This window comes from Schistocerca americana, chromosome 1, assembly GCF_021461395.2.
Source record: "Schistocerca americana isolate TAMUIC-IGC-003095 chromosome 1, iqSchAmer2.1, whole genome shotgun sequence".
Classification (NCBI taxonomy): Eukaryota; Metazoa; Arthropoda; class Insecta; order Orthoptera; family Acrididae; genus Schistocerca; species Schistocerca americana.
Window position 1 is genome coordinate 290,590,682 of NC_060119.1, and position 13,188 is coordinate 290,603,869.

The 13,188-nt window shown below is 42.8% G+C and overlaps 1 protein-coding gene across 2 annotated transcripts in view; it reads right to left on the bottom strand.

Annotated features, from left to right (window-relative positions):
• The window catches only part of LOC124594988 (carboxypeptidase M), a 298,860-nt gene that overhangs the window by 109,103 nt on the left and 176,569 nt on the right, over positions 1–13,188 (bottom strand). For both annotated transcript variants that reach the window (XM_047133530.1, XM_047133539.1), the window contains exon 3: positions 9,111–9,244. In XM_047133530.1, the coding sequence (XP_046989486.1) occupies positions 9,111–9,244 (134 nt within the window). The remainder of the gene's footprint in view (positions 1–9,110; positions 9,245–13,188) is intronic.

The window sequence follows — 13,188 nt, forward strand, 5'->3', positions numbered from 1 at the left end:
AGGCAAACGCAGGAATCTACGACGATTTTGTCTTTTTCTATTCTTACAGGAGATAGTGACGTGTCTTTTGAAGTGTGGATCATTTCACTTGTGTTGAGAACTGTTAGTAGTGTAGAAGTTCGATGGCTATTTCTTAATGGTGGCTCGTGTATTTGCACTTAGACCACTGACTATAACGCTGACGTCAATCATAGATTATAGTTCAGATTACGGGTGAACACTAACATTGAGTGCTGATAATCCGCAGTTCTCAGATTACATTTTATTTGCGAAGTAGAATTATAAATTACCACAGAAACACGTGTGGAGAAATGCAAAGCCTCTAGCGATCATGCAAGCAAGTTATCGGGTCTGCTTTAGTATCAGTGTGTGGGCGGGGACTGTGGATGACAGATTTGTGGGCGGTGGACTTAACCAAACGTATTAACAGTCGCTCTTTATCAACAATTTCGGCGTGACAAATTAGCCTCGGTATTGGAGAACGTCACCCGTGTAGAAAGATTGCAGGTGTGTTGTATACAGGATGCAGGATGGGGAGCCATCGTACTTTCCACGCCTCGTATGATACAGTCTAACCCAGACGTTTCCTAAAATACGAATTAATCGAGGTGGGACAGTGGCGTCGTGTCGCCGTTTAGAATCTATCTGATCTTAATGTTTCTAATTTTCTACCAAGGGTTCAACACCTCACTTATCGATATCTTACTCACGTTGCAGGAACGTGTGTGGCCAAATCTGAGGGTAGTCATGTTTACGCTACGAGCTGAGTCTTTGCAAAGGAGGACTGAGGAACTGTGTAAGACAGATGATAAACACAGAACACCTCCTGTAGTCCCAACAGAGATGGCTACCATATGAGAGAATGGCCCGTATCTCAACAAGCAAGTTACTTACCTCTGAATATTTTAATCTTTGTAATTGAGTGTTTTTTGTTCCACAACTTTTCAGCAACTACATCTCCTCCATCACATTCATGCAGATACTTGTCTTTTGAACTGTGCTTCCACAGAGGGACTTTTTGCAGTGATTCCAGAAGGAAATACGTGAGAGTGGCGGTTACGTGGCTACTTTCGCTGACGGGTTCTCTAATCCCGTTCTGAAGCAATCAGAGTAGGGCTTCAGACAGCTTACTCACGTGCCTTCTCACGTTCGCGGCTTGTGCGCAGTCAAACTGGCGGACACCAGCAAGTCCGAAGCGAGAGTTCGCTCTCGTAATCCAGTCCAGGGAAGGAAATGTCTTCAGCCGTGAAACTGGAACGCTGCACGACGAGCATTGACCTAATACACTGCGGATCTCTATTCCACATATACAGGGTGAGTCACCTAACGTTACCGATGGATATATTTCGTAAACCACATCAAATACTGACGAATCGATTCCACAGACCGAACGTGAGGAGAGGGGCTAGTGTAATTGGTTAATACAAACCATAAAAAAAATGTACATGTGCGTCAGTGAAAAAGACCAATAAAAAGGTGTTAGCATGTGGACGTAATGTGCTGTTCCAGTCTCTTCTGTACCTAAGGTCCATCACAGTTCCCTTTGGATCCCTACGTAATTCGGTGCTCTCCGATACACACGATCGAACAGCGGAGGAGTGGTACTCAAGCGTTAACTTTAGGTTACAATATCTCCGGATGTAATTAACATTTTATAATGCAACAAACGGCACTGATTACGTATTTGTTTATATGTTCAGATGTGCTAACAAAACTAACGGGGTTCCATTTAAAAAAACGTAGGTTTGTGTTAAAAAACATATTTCCGTGCATTTTTTTATGGTTTGTATTAACCAGTTACACTAGCCCCTCTCCTCACGTTCGGTCTGTGGAATCGATTCGTCAGTATTTGATGTGGTTTACGAAATATATCCAGCGGTAACGTTAGGTGACTCACCCTACATAATTTCTTCTATATTAAACAGAGAATGGGGAAAGAAAGGGAAAGGATGAGTGGGAATGCGTGACTTCCAGCGGCACAGGGCACTGTAGCAGTGCAGTGGTGCCTAGAACTGAAAATTTGTACCGGTCCGAGACTCGAACCTGGATTTACCGCTTCTCATCGGCAGTTGCCTTAACCGCTTCTGCAACCTGACGCGGTCCCTGACCCTTACCGCACGCTGCAATGCGGCGTCCCTCGCCCATTAACCTCGCACTCGCAAATTATTGATTTCCCTAGGAGTTCGGACGATATTAGTGCATTCACACTGAAACAAACGTGAAGGAGCCGTCGCGCTCTTACAATAATACATACATAATTTCTGTTTATGTATCTGTTCGTCAAGTTCCCAACGTTGTAGCGGAAGGGAACTGAGGCAAGCTACAACTATGGGGACTGAAAACAATGTCGGCGATGCGAACTTTATCAAGCAGAGGGGGAAAAAAGGACTTATACTGTATTAATAAACGATTACCCCCGTCCCAATCGCAGGTTGATACTTTAATGGTTTCTAGGGGCAACTAAAATTTGATTTTAATACTGCACACAGCTATCGAATGAATTTAAAGATTTGAAATGTTGTCACTATCTATTCAATAAGAGGTATAATCTTAAGATAGAGGTTTAACGCGCTAAGGCAAGTATTACAGTTAGGAACAGTATTTTTTGTTTTGAGACAAAAGTGCGAAGTGCAAATAACCCAGAATATATTCATCTGTTATTTGGGGATGAGAGCGCTTAACGGTTTACAGCAAACTTTACTTACAAACCTTTACGAAACTGTTTCTCGCTGACACCTCGCACAAGATAATGGAAGGAAAAAAGTTTATCGCTTGCTGCATTTTCTCTGTCCATTCAGTAAAGCTTCAGCATCAGGCATGACGTTTTAATTTTTTTTATCACAAACTATATTGGCAACACATTCTACAAACAGTATCGACACATACCACTGAATGTACCTGCAAAATTACACCACTGTGAGATACGTATTTCAGGACGTATGACATCATAAACATTGAGATGCGTGAAAAACAACCTTTTGCGTAAAATGGAGCCCAAATTACCTACACTACACTCATAAACTGTCTGATAGTGAGAGCACTTACAGACTTCCAAGAAACATTAAGCGTAATGAAACTTCCTGGCAGATTAAAACTATGTGCCGAACCGAGACTCGAACTCGGGACCTTTGCCTTTCGCGGGCAAGCGCTCTACCAACTGAGCTACCCAAGCACGACTCACGCCCCGTCCTCACACCTTTACTTCCGCCAGTACCTCGCCTCCTACCTTCCAAACATTACAGAAGCTCTCCTGCAAACCTTGCAGAACTAGCACTCCTTTCTTTCAGGAGTGCTGGTTCTGCAAGGTTCGCAGGAGAGCTTCTGTAAATTTTGGAGGGTAGGAGGCACCAGCTCTGTGCTCTTTCGGCGGAGATGCCACATATCAACATATCACCCTCTAACTTATTTTACAGAGCAAACAAGCCTCCGACTCGCGCTGTCTCAAAACAAAAAATACTGTTCCTAACTGTAATACTTGTCTTCTGTGAAAAGTCGTGGATGACCAACCATTCAGCGCCTAATGGTAGTTTCACTGTCCTTCTACCTCTTTCCGTAGATGCTCACAACATTGGCACGTGAACATTCGACCAGCTTCGACGTTTTCGAGATACTCCTTCATAGGCCCTGCGTAATAATAATCTGATCTTTGTCAAAGGCGATTGTCTCAATGGATTTCCCCATTTGCAGCTCATATCTTCGCTAGTGTGACCCCCCGTCCGTGTCTGCTCCGCTTACATACTCTAACAGTGCCACAAGGACTAGCGTCCAAGGAGAGGGATATATTGTTCGCTTGTCCATGCATAATTGTATACCTATGTCAGATTCTTTAAGTCAGAAATTTGACTCGTTTCCAAGATTACACGTGTCCACATAGACCGTGCGACTATGTCTGGAGCACCGTGAACAGTTGTAGGGCGACCTTTGTTGTAGCTTCACTCGGCGCGGCAGCAGAGTCGCACCGGCAGCACTGGACATAGGAGTGGCACTACTCCTTCTTTTCAGGTGAGTCGCAGATCTGTGTACAGCGTCACAGTGGAAGTATTTGTATATGCAGGCTTCGAGCAGAACGAACATTGCCAGACTGCGTTCTTCGTCGTTATACTGGCTCAGCAGCTGGCTTGATGGTATAGGTTCAAATGGCGCCAAGCACTATGGGAGTTAACATCTGAGGTCATCAGTCCCCTAGACTTAGAACTATTTAAACCTAACTAACCTAAGGACACCACACACATCCATGCCCAAGGCAGGATTCGAACTTGGGACCGTAGCAGCAGCGCGGTTCCAGACTGAAGCGCCTAGAACCGCTCGGCTGCAGCGGCCGGCGATGGTATGGGGGTGGCAATGGAGTGCACGGTTCTGTTAGCCGGTAATTTAGACAGCAGTCGTAACACTTCTGACCTGTTATTGCCCAAACGTCGAGTCTCCGCGACGTTATCTTCCATGTCATGTGACGTCATTCTTTGTGTTGCTGCCAGCAGTGTACATGAACATGACTGAGGTACTATGGGTGGGAAGCACCATATTCCAAGTCGATTGAAATACCATAGTTGGTGATTGGACTCTGTTCATCTGTAGGTGCTGTGTGTGGGCCGTTTGCCCTCCCTGTGCCAGAAACCCTTCTCACGCCAGCATCATGCCAGTGGTCTAACCCGGCAAAGCCACAGTGGTTTCACTAGTAAACACTCTCCGTTCTGGCAGGTCATAGCGTGTGCGCCATCACAGGTCAACGGCCCTGCAGACCGACTGGCTTCTGCGGGTCATGTTGCTGCAAGTAGGTCAAGGTGTATCCTGGCGCTACTCGGTATTTAGGCTGACGCCGAGCCTCTCCAGGCAAGACTTTTCCTTCGAATCCTCTGGGCCAAGTGCCGATCACAGATGTGATCCATTAATCAGTGTTGTCGCTAAGGAAAACATCAGAACCATAGATGCCATGCAGCAGCCACTCATCGCTGTGGCCGCCAGTGGCTACCTCAGTCATCGCCGGGTAGTGGCCTCTACGCTGGAGACCGCTAAAGGACTTTGGTATTGGCAGTCGCCATTATCGCACGTTACAGAGTGAATTCTACCTTTGAATTTATCCGTATTAGGGCCATCGGCTCATTTACGAATTTGGGTAAATTCAGTGATTACCACGAACGACTACAAACAGTTTTTGTAATTAATTTACTCTAGCCTGGAGCTACTGTTTATGTACTTATTAATAAACTTGTTGTACACTGTTAATTTGGGTTGTGTTCTCATTGTTCCTAAACCGGTGCAGGACATATCTGTAGGAACAGAGGCCAGACCTCCATCCGAATATAAAGATTTAGGTTTTCCGGCATTTTTACTTCACAAAGGGATCGTTTCTTCAAAAAGCCGTAGCGGACTTGCTCAGGTCATTTTGTCCACGTAACTAATGCTTCGGCAGTTATAAACTCAATATCCAGAAGACATTTTGACTTTCCTTCCTTCCTAAGGTCCGCTACGAAAGTGTACTGGACCTACAACAAGGCTGACACGGATCATCTCTGAAAGTAGGCTAGCAGACATGTACCTAAACCGTCAGTTAAGCGAAGTCTGCAGAAAATCCCACGAGCAAATAGCCGCCAGAGCTACTACACTGGAGGTGCAGATGCAGAAAAGGTATCACCCACCCGGGTATCTGCGTGTGTACCGCATCAGGGACAGTGAGGTACTATGGCCCCGGACCGAACTCGCCTGACGCATTAACGACGAGGATCGGTGTGCTGGCCAGAGAGGATGTGGTTTTTAGGCGGTTTCCCAAATCCCATCGGGTGAATATCTGGCTGGTATCCACGGCTCCCCTAAGTTACACGAGTCGCAAATATTTAGAAAATTTTCGCTTACTTCCACATAAATAGCACTGCACGCAGGTAGTTGGGAAACACACATTCCGTCCTGGAGGAGATGGTGTGGCGATAGAAAGGGCATTCGGACAGCCCTTTGACAAACCACGCCAAATCCGCTAATAAGCATACCGTCCTTGCGCCGATGCAGAATAATGGCACAAGAAAAAGAAGAGACCGGAAACGTATCAATCGGCATGATAGCTCCACCCTGATTGGAATGAGGTTACCGATCCAGTGAGCAAAGCGTTCTTTGGTAGACGGTGACCTTGGCTGGGAGAACATGCAGTGGTACGGTCTGTGGGATGCTTTTTGGGTTTCCTCTAGAAGAACTAATCTCTTTGTTCGCATAGATTGCACTCCTGGAGGGTTGCAGATACTGCCAATCAATAAACGCTGATGTTCTTTCTCATGCCAGAAGTAAACAGACACTGCGACTAGTCGCATGAACAGAAATGTGTAAAAGTGGCTAGCAGCTTAATGGAAGGATTTTCGAGTACTCATTTGACACGTTAATTCTGAACTGTGGCCGGCCGCGGTGGCCGTGCGGTTCTAGGCGCTCCAGTCCGGAGCCGCGCTGCTGCTGCGGTCGCAGGTTCGAATCCTGCCTCGGGCATGGGTGTGTGTGATGTCCTTAGGTTAGTTAGGTTTAAGTAGTTCTAAGTTCTAGGGGACTGATGACCACAGCAGTTGAGTCCCATAGTGCTCAGAGCCATTTGAACCATTTGCCATCTGAACTGTGTGTCGGTAGTGCCACAGTGGTCCACGAGCTGACTCAATGCCAAGCCCTCTATCAACAATGGCAAAATATGAAAATCTTGACTGCAGCTGCATGTGAGAACGGGCCGGCATCTCATAGAATCATTCAATGCAGCTGCTTTTGTGGTCAAAGGGCACGGATAAACTGTGTGCTATGTGGAAATCTTAATAATTTTACGGTACAGTATGCTTTGGAAATGTAGCAGCTGCTGCACTGTGTGGTATAATTCTATTCAACTCGGCGATTTTCTCACAAATTCGATATCGATTGGGACCACTTGATCCATTCATAATCGACAGCTTCAGAGGAAAACTCCGTCGTAAACTATGATATAAAATTCTGTGTGATGAAAATTGTTTCTGATGTAATATAATATATACTTTCTCTCATTACATTATATTGCTTGAAATTATATATCCACTCTTATATCGGTTACTTACTTGTTTTTTTTATTTTCTCAGCTTTCTCCGTGTGGTTCACGTTTCCGCATTTGGTTTCCCTTTTAGAAATTATCCCCAGCCTTACTAACAAGTATAGAAGTCACAATTACCTCTTATTCTCTGTGACGTTAAGGGCTTTGTTGAGACTAGCTTCTATGAACTAACCCCGAGGAGCCTGACACGAGACCACTGTTAGTTTTAATTCTGACAAGTTTTTAGAAAAGTATTTTGAAGTATTTAAGATATTTCAGTATAAGCAAGAGGTCCAGATACCTCCATCTTGATAGCCAGTTTTATTTAAAAGATGATGTTTTACTTACTATTAATTAATTAGAACATACATAAAGATACACTAGTAAACATCATAATACTTTGCCGATCAAAATCCAATTTCAGTTATGTAATCCTCTGATCAAACGGAATCGTTTGATGCAATTTACATCAGAATAAAAATTTGTATGATTTTTATTTTGGTATTTTCTAGTGATTTTTATTTTAGTATGTTTTTAGGCCTCCACGTCCTTCCAATCAAGTTCAGTCAATAAATTATACACACGATTTGCATAGAAACAGAACCGACAGTTTGCGACGGATTCCGAATGTTGGGCCGGCCGCAGTGGACGAGCGGTTCTAGGCGCTTCAGTCGGGAACCGCGCGACCGTGCGGTCGCAGGTTCGAATCTTGCCTCGGGCATGGATGTGGGTGATGTCCTTAGGTTAGTTAGGTTTAAGTAGTTCTAAGTTCTATGGGATTGATGACCTCAGATGTTAAGTCCCATAGTGCTCAGAGCCATTTGAACCATTTGAACCGAATGCACTGAATTCCACAAAAGAAAATATTTTCCGTTGTTGGCTGTTTTTATCTTCGTATTTGTTGTGCTACTGGCCAGTTTCGAGAATGGCGTCATTATTAGGCACACATGTGTAGTATATGGACCGTGTTGCATGAGATGTGAGATGCAAATCAGTTGGTTGGTTCACATGCAGAGCCACACATCAGCGTTAGCATGCTCTTTCTTCAATACAATCGAAAAGACAGTTAAATGTGTGGAAGACCGATGTACATAGCGTAACTTGAGGGGGAAAATAACATCCACGTAGAACCACGTTATATGATGTGGGAACTTCAGACAGAACATGGTTACCTTACCACCCATAGAAGTCGTAAGGACCTGTTTTGATTCATGTGAAAGACGTTGTTTTGACATAAGTTATTTGAACTTCGCACATCATGTAACGTGGTTCTGTAACAAATGGATGTTAATTTTGCCTTCCAGTTACACTACGTGGATCTTCCCCATATTTTACTGTCTTTTCGATGGTATTCAGTGGAGAAGACGCTGATACTGAAGTGTGGCTCCGCAGATGAAGTGACAAATTGATTATCACGTGACATCTGATGTAACATGGAGCATAATGTAACTACATATGTACTTGATAATGACGCCTTAGTCGAAACTGGCCAATAGTACAACAGAAAAAGATAACTGTACGACCTGCAACAGACAATGTTTTCTTTTACGAAATACATCGAGGCAATGGACCCACATGCAAACAAGATTACAAGTCCAGATAATTGGTCATCAGCGTAAATTAAAATTCTATGAAACTTATCATTCGTAAGACAAGACGTAATTTTGACGTAGGGCCATGACAATGACGTCATATGCCACCAGATTAAAAGATATAGCCCTAGCTGAAGGTGGAAACTTGTGTGGAGAGTTCTGGAGAGTGTTGAGTCAGTTAGGCTGTTGATTCTGATTTTTCGATTTTCGTAACTAAAATGTTGTCAACACTGACAAAAAGAAGTGAACGATATCTTTGTTTTTGTGCTAAACAATAATAAACATTGCTCAAAGTTTTTGTTCATTATTGTTAAAAATTTCAATGGATCCATAGTTCTACAACCCTGTAGACGTAAGGACTTCAATAAAGTATATCCACGGGAGTCGTGGTTTTGAGAATCTGCCGATGGGGGCTCGCTTTTTGTAAAGTAAACAATTAAACACAGGTTAAGTCTCAGTAGGAATGAGTTAGAGTGGTGAACGTGAACAGTACTCACATGGATGAGGTGGAGCATGAGCTCGCGACCCACGGCCTCGTTGCCGTGCATGTTGGCCACGTACTTCACGTCCGGCTTCCCGATCATGTGCTCGTACGGCGACGAAGATACCACCATCACCCACAGGTCGCGGTCTGCAACAGGCATAACAGCTCCGTAACATCCTAAACGTGCTAACAAAATTCAAGTTGTCGTACCAGTGTTCCAGAGCACGGTCTCACGGCGATAAAAATTAATAAAATTTTTTCATGCTTCTAGCCGTGTCAAGTGGTTAAATATCTACGAACTTACGGGGGGATTAGGGGCACTAGTGCGACAATGGACTTCGACAGTGGACATTTTACATTGGAGTGAGGTGCACTCATCCGAAAACACATGGATGTTTAACCACTTGATGCGGCTACCGTATCTAGTTTGTTAGTACGCAACTTTTTTTTATTAGATTCAACCCTTTTTTGTTCAGACGCCAGGCTTTCAGACGCCAGGCTCCTTAGAAATGTTTCGAATGGGTTTTTGTGACTTTTGTGGCTGAAATGACTTCAGTCTCGCCTTTTCATTTATTCTAAGAAAAATAGAATCTACATAAGAACAGAAACATAGAAAACATTTTAGCCATTTAGGGCATATACCTTTTATATCTATCGTCATCGAGGGAAGAGCCAAGTTCCCAACCCTAGTCTCCATCGCAGATGTCTTTACTTCATTCAATGTTGCAGATGCAACAGTCTCGATACCAGGAAATAGAAACTCTGAAAAGCTGGAGATAGCAGTAGATTCTAGACAGCCTATTCACCGTACTGTACTCCACTACTACAGTGGCTCCACAACCAATGTATCTGTGAACCTCTTTTAAGCTATTATTACTATTGTTACTCATACAATAAAATATAAGTGCACAAAAAACTAATACGATTTACTGACTCGGCGTTACACGTCCATAGGTGTCATTGAGCATGATTTTCATTATTGTACTTTATCAGATATTTCAGTTATAACTATCGAAATTTTTTTAATAGAAACAATATGGTTCATATAATTAAACAACACTATAAAACGGCTAAATTCGTAATAATGCTTATCATATAGCAACATAGAAGATGGATAAAAATCGGTCACCACTTACACGCGTCATGATATTTTCCCACCGAAGATTGAAAAATGTGTTTATTGTTCCTCACTGCCGGCATTGTTCCTCACTGTCGGTATACATAACACTGTTGTATCTTTTTATCACTGAGTTTGTAATTTCAAAGGAAAAATACTCTAAATTTTTCCTCTATCTTTGTGTGTCCGATAATCCACGTAAAGTTTGGACAGGTAATTTATTTCTGCTTTTGGTCTTCGTTAACCCAACTGCGTAAAAATACTCTTTCTGTAACAGCGCTACAGTGGAGAAAACTTAGCAAGCACCAAACAAATTTGGCGGTTGCAGAAAATACAGGCTTTGAGTCCGCGTTCAATTTAGACTTCACAGATATACAAAATTTTGGTGTTCCGGAGTAGATGTCACTCAGTAGCTAATTGCCTAAATCCGTTGCTAGCTACAATACTTGGAAAATATGCCGCAACTGAGGGCAGCGATTGGAAGCTACGAATTTTTGTCGGATCCAGTACTTCCAGAGACTTAGTTACAGGATCCGCAAAAGAGAAACGGGACAAAATTTGCTAAACCGCCACAGTATAAAAATCTAAGCACAGTAGCTTGGCCGTCTTAATGTCCTAATTCGAAACTTTCATTTTTTCAAAGATATCTGCACCTTTGCACCGAAATACATGGCTTCAAGACAAGGAGGTTGGTTGACCTGGGGAGGGGACCAAACAGCGAGGTCATCGGTCCCATCGGATAAGGAAGGACGGGGAAGAAAGTCTGCCGTGCTATTTCAAAGGAACCATCTCGGCATTTGCCTGAAGCGATTTAGGGAAATCACGGAAAACCTAAATTCGAATGGCCGGACGCGGGTTTGAACCGCCGTCCTCCCGAATGCGGGTCCAGTGTGCTAACCACTGCGCCACCTCGCTCGGTTGAGAAGGAGGTATATGAAGATCTCTGTACTGAATTTTTTCCCAATTTGACGATTGAAGGTGTTCAGGTTTGAAATAGCAGTCAATTAAGGTGAGCAGCGAAGATGAAATACTGTCTCTTAATGTAAGCATCTGTAGCTTTTCGGTTTGTGTTTTTTTATTCAGTTGATTGAGAATCAGCAGATCGAATTCTAAGAACTCCACTATATAGCTTATTGTAAGGGCATTTCAGGTTTTGAAGAATGGTCTCAGGTGTAAGCAGCCGATTTTTTGAAGCAGGATGCGCGAAGAAAAGAACAAGAACATCATATTGCTCTAACACTGGAGAAACTACCACCTGAAGGGGCAACCACCTCGTTTGGTTTGTATGTAGCAATCTGTGCGGCTTCCACCTCACAATATCTTGTAACTCCTGCAATGCAGATTTGCACTAGCGCTAGTTTGAACGTAACTGAATTTATATCGAGCGAGACCTACAGGGCCCTTTGCGATTTTGAGCAAACGTAGCGGGAGCACAGATGGAAACAATTGCGTATGCATTTCATTATGAGCAAATGACAGATGTCTCTTTTCAAAAGGGTAGACAGGGAACTGCGATTGCCCGTCATCATACATACTGGCTCCGTTGGCAGCGAAGTTTTCTTCATAAGGTATACTGTTGAAACTAAAGTATTCAATCGGACTGATGTAAAGATTAACAGCACAGCCCTCAGTTATAATCTAATCCCCTATCCTTCCATGTCCCACGTCCAAATGTTTGGTATTACCGAGATCAGTTGATTCATCAACAGTTACTGACAACCAAATTTTTGCGAAGCAAATTACATAGCATGTCTTTACTTTTGCTATCTGTAATATGTTTCCGAATGACAGGGGCCTTTGCTATACTACATGTAACTTTCTTGCAATTTCTGAATCGGAACATACTGACTTCATTAATGCAGGCAAATATTCCACAATATTGAAAGATACGTTGTTTTCTGCTATAAACGCACAGAGCTTTATTCACATCTCCTTAACTTTGTTGCTCACTTCTGAGTCCTGGAATGAAAATGAAGTTAAAGTTTTTTGCCCTGCAACTCTTGCAGCAAATATTTATTTCGCTTTCGCGTGCCTTAAAATACGCAAAATTATAGCCCTTTTTACTACGCTGTAGCTAACACTAAAATTTAGCTTCACATTCCAGCTCGCTTCTGTAGTTTTGAGTGTACTTTAGTCTTTTCAGAGTTCCGGCTGCACTCATTTCCGCGTTTAACTTTCACGAAAACAAAACTGTTTCAAACCTTTGTGCACCAGCCGTAGGGCTAGAAATACGTCAGCACCACGCATAACTACGGACGCACCTTAGCTGCAGCAGCGGAACACAGTAATTAGTAATTGTTAGCAATATGTATTGCAAAGACCGATCACATCACTTACGTTTCCAAACGCTTTACTCGTACCATTTCAGTAACCCAAGACAGTTGACACCAAGTGACACATCTTACCATCTCCAATATTCTACACTGCTTTGACACTATAGCTTTGCAAGCATCTAAATCATTGTTATCCAAGTTTTTCACATAATTTTAGCTACTAAAGTACAGATACCATGAGGTGATGTGAACAGCTTTACTTTACTGGATCCAGTAAAGAAGTGGCTACCAGCGAAGCAATGGACGCGAATACGATGAAAACAAGAGTTTTGGCTTTTTATTAGCTTTTTAGTAGTACAGCAGTAGATTTTTTTAAATAGCAGGAAATCTGCAAAACCAATAGATCTGACAACACTGATTCCATTAAGTACTTAGGCTGTTAGTCAAAACGGATCCTCGATAACATTACAGCGGAAGAAGGGATTTTCGTTAGAGGCTAAAAGAAAGAAAGAAGTGAAGATCATTATATTATCATAATATCGCAGATTAAAAAAAAAAAAAAAACAACAGCAAACTGTACGGAAAAATTAGAAATTCATGTACCACACAAGAAATCAAGAGCCAAACTTATGAATGACAAGTTTGACAGTGAATTCATTAATCTCTTCCAGTATTTTTCTTGTGTCCAACAACTAAAGCCA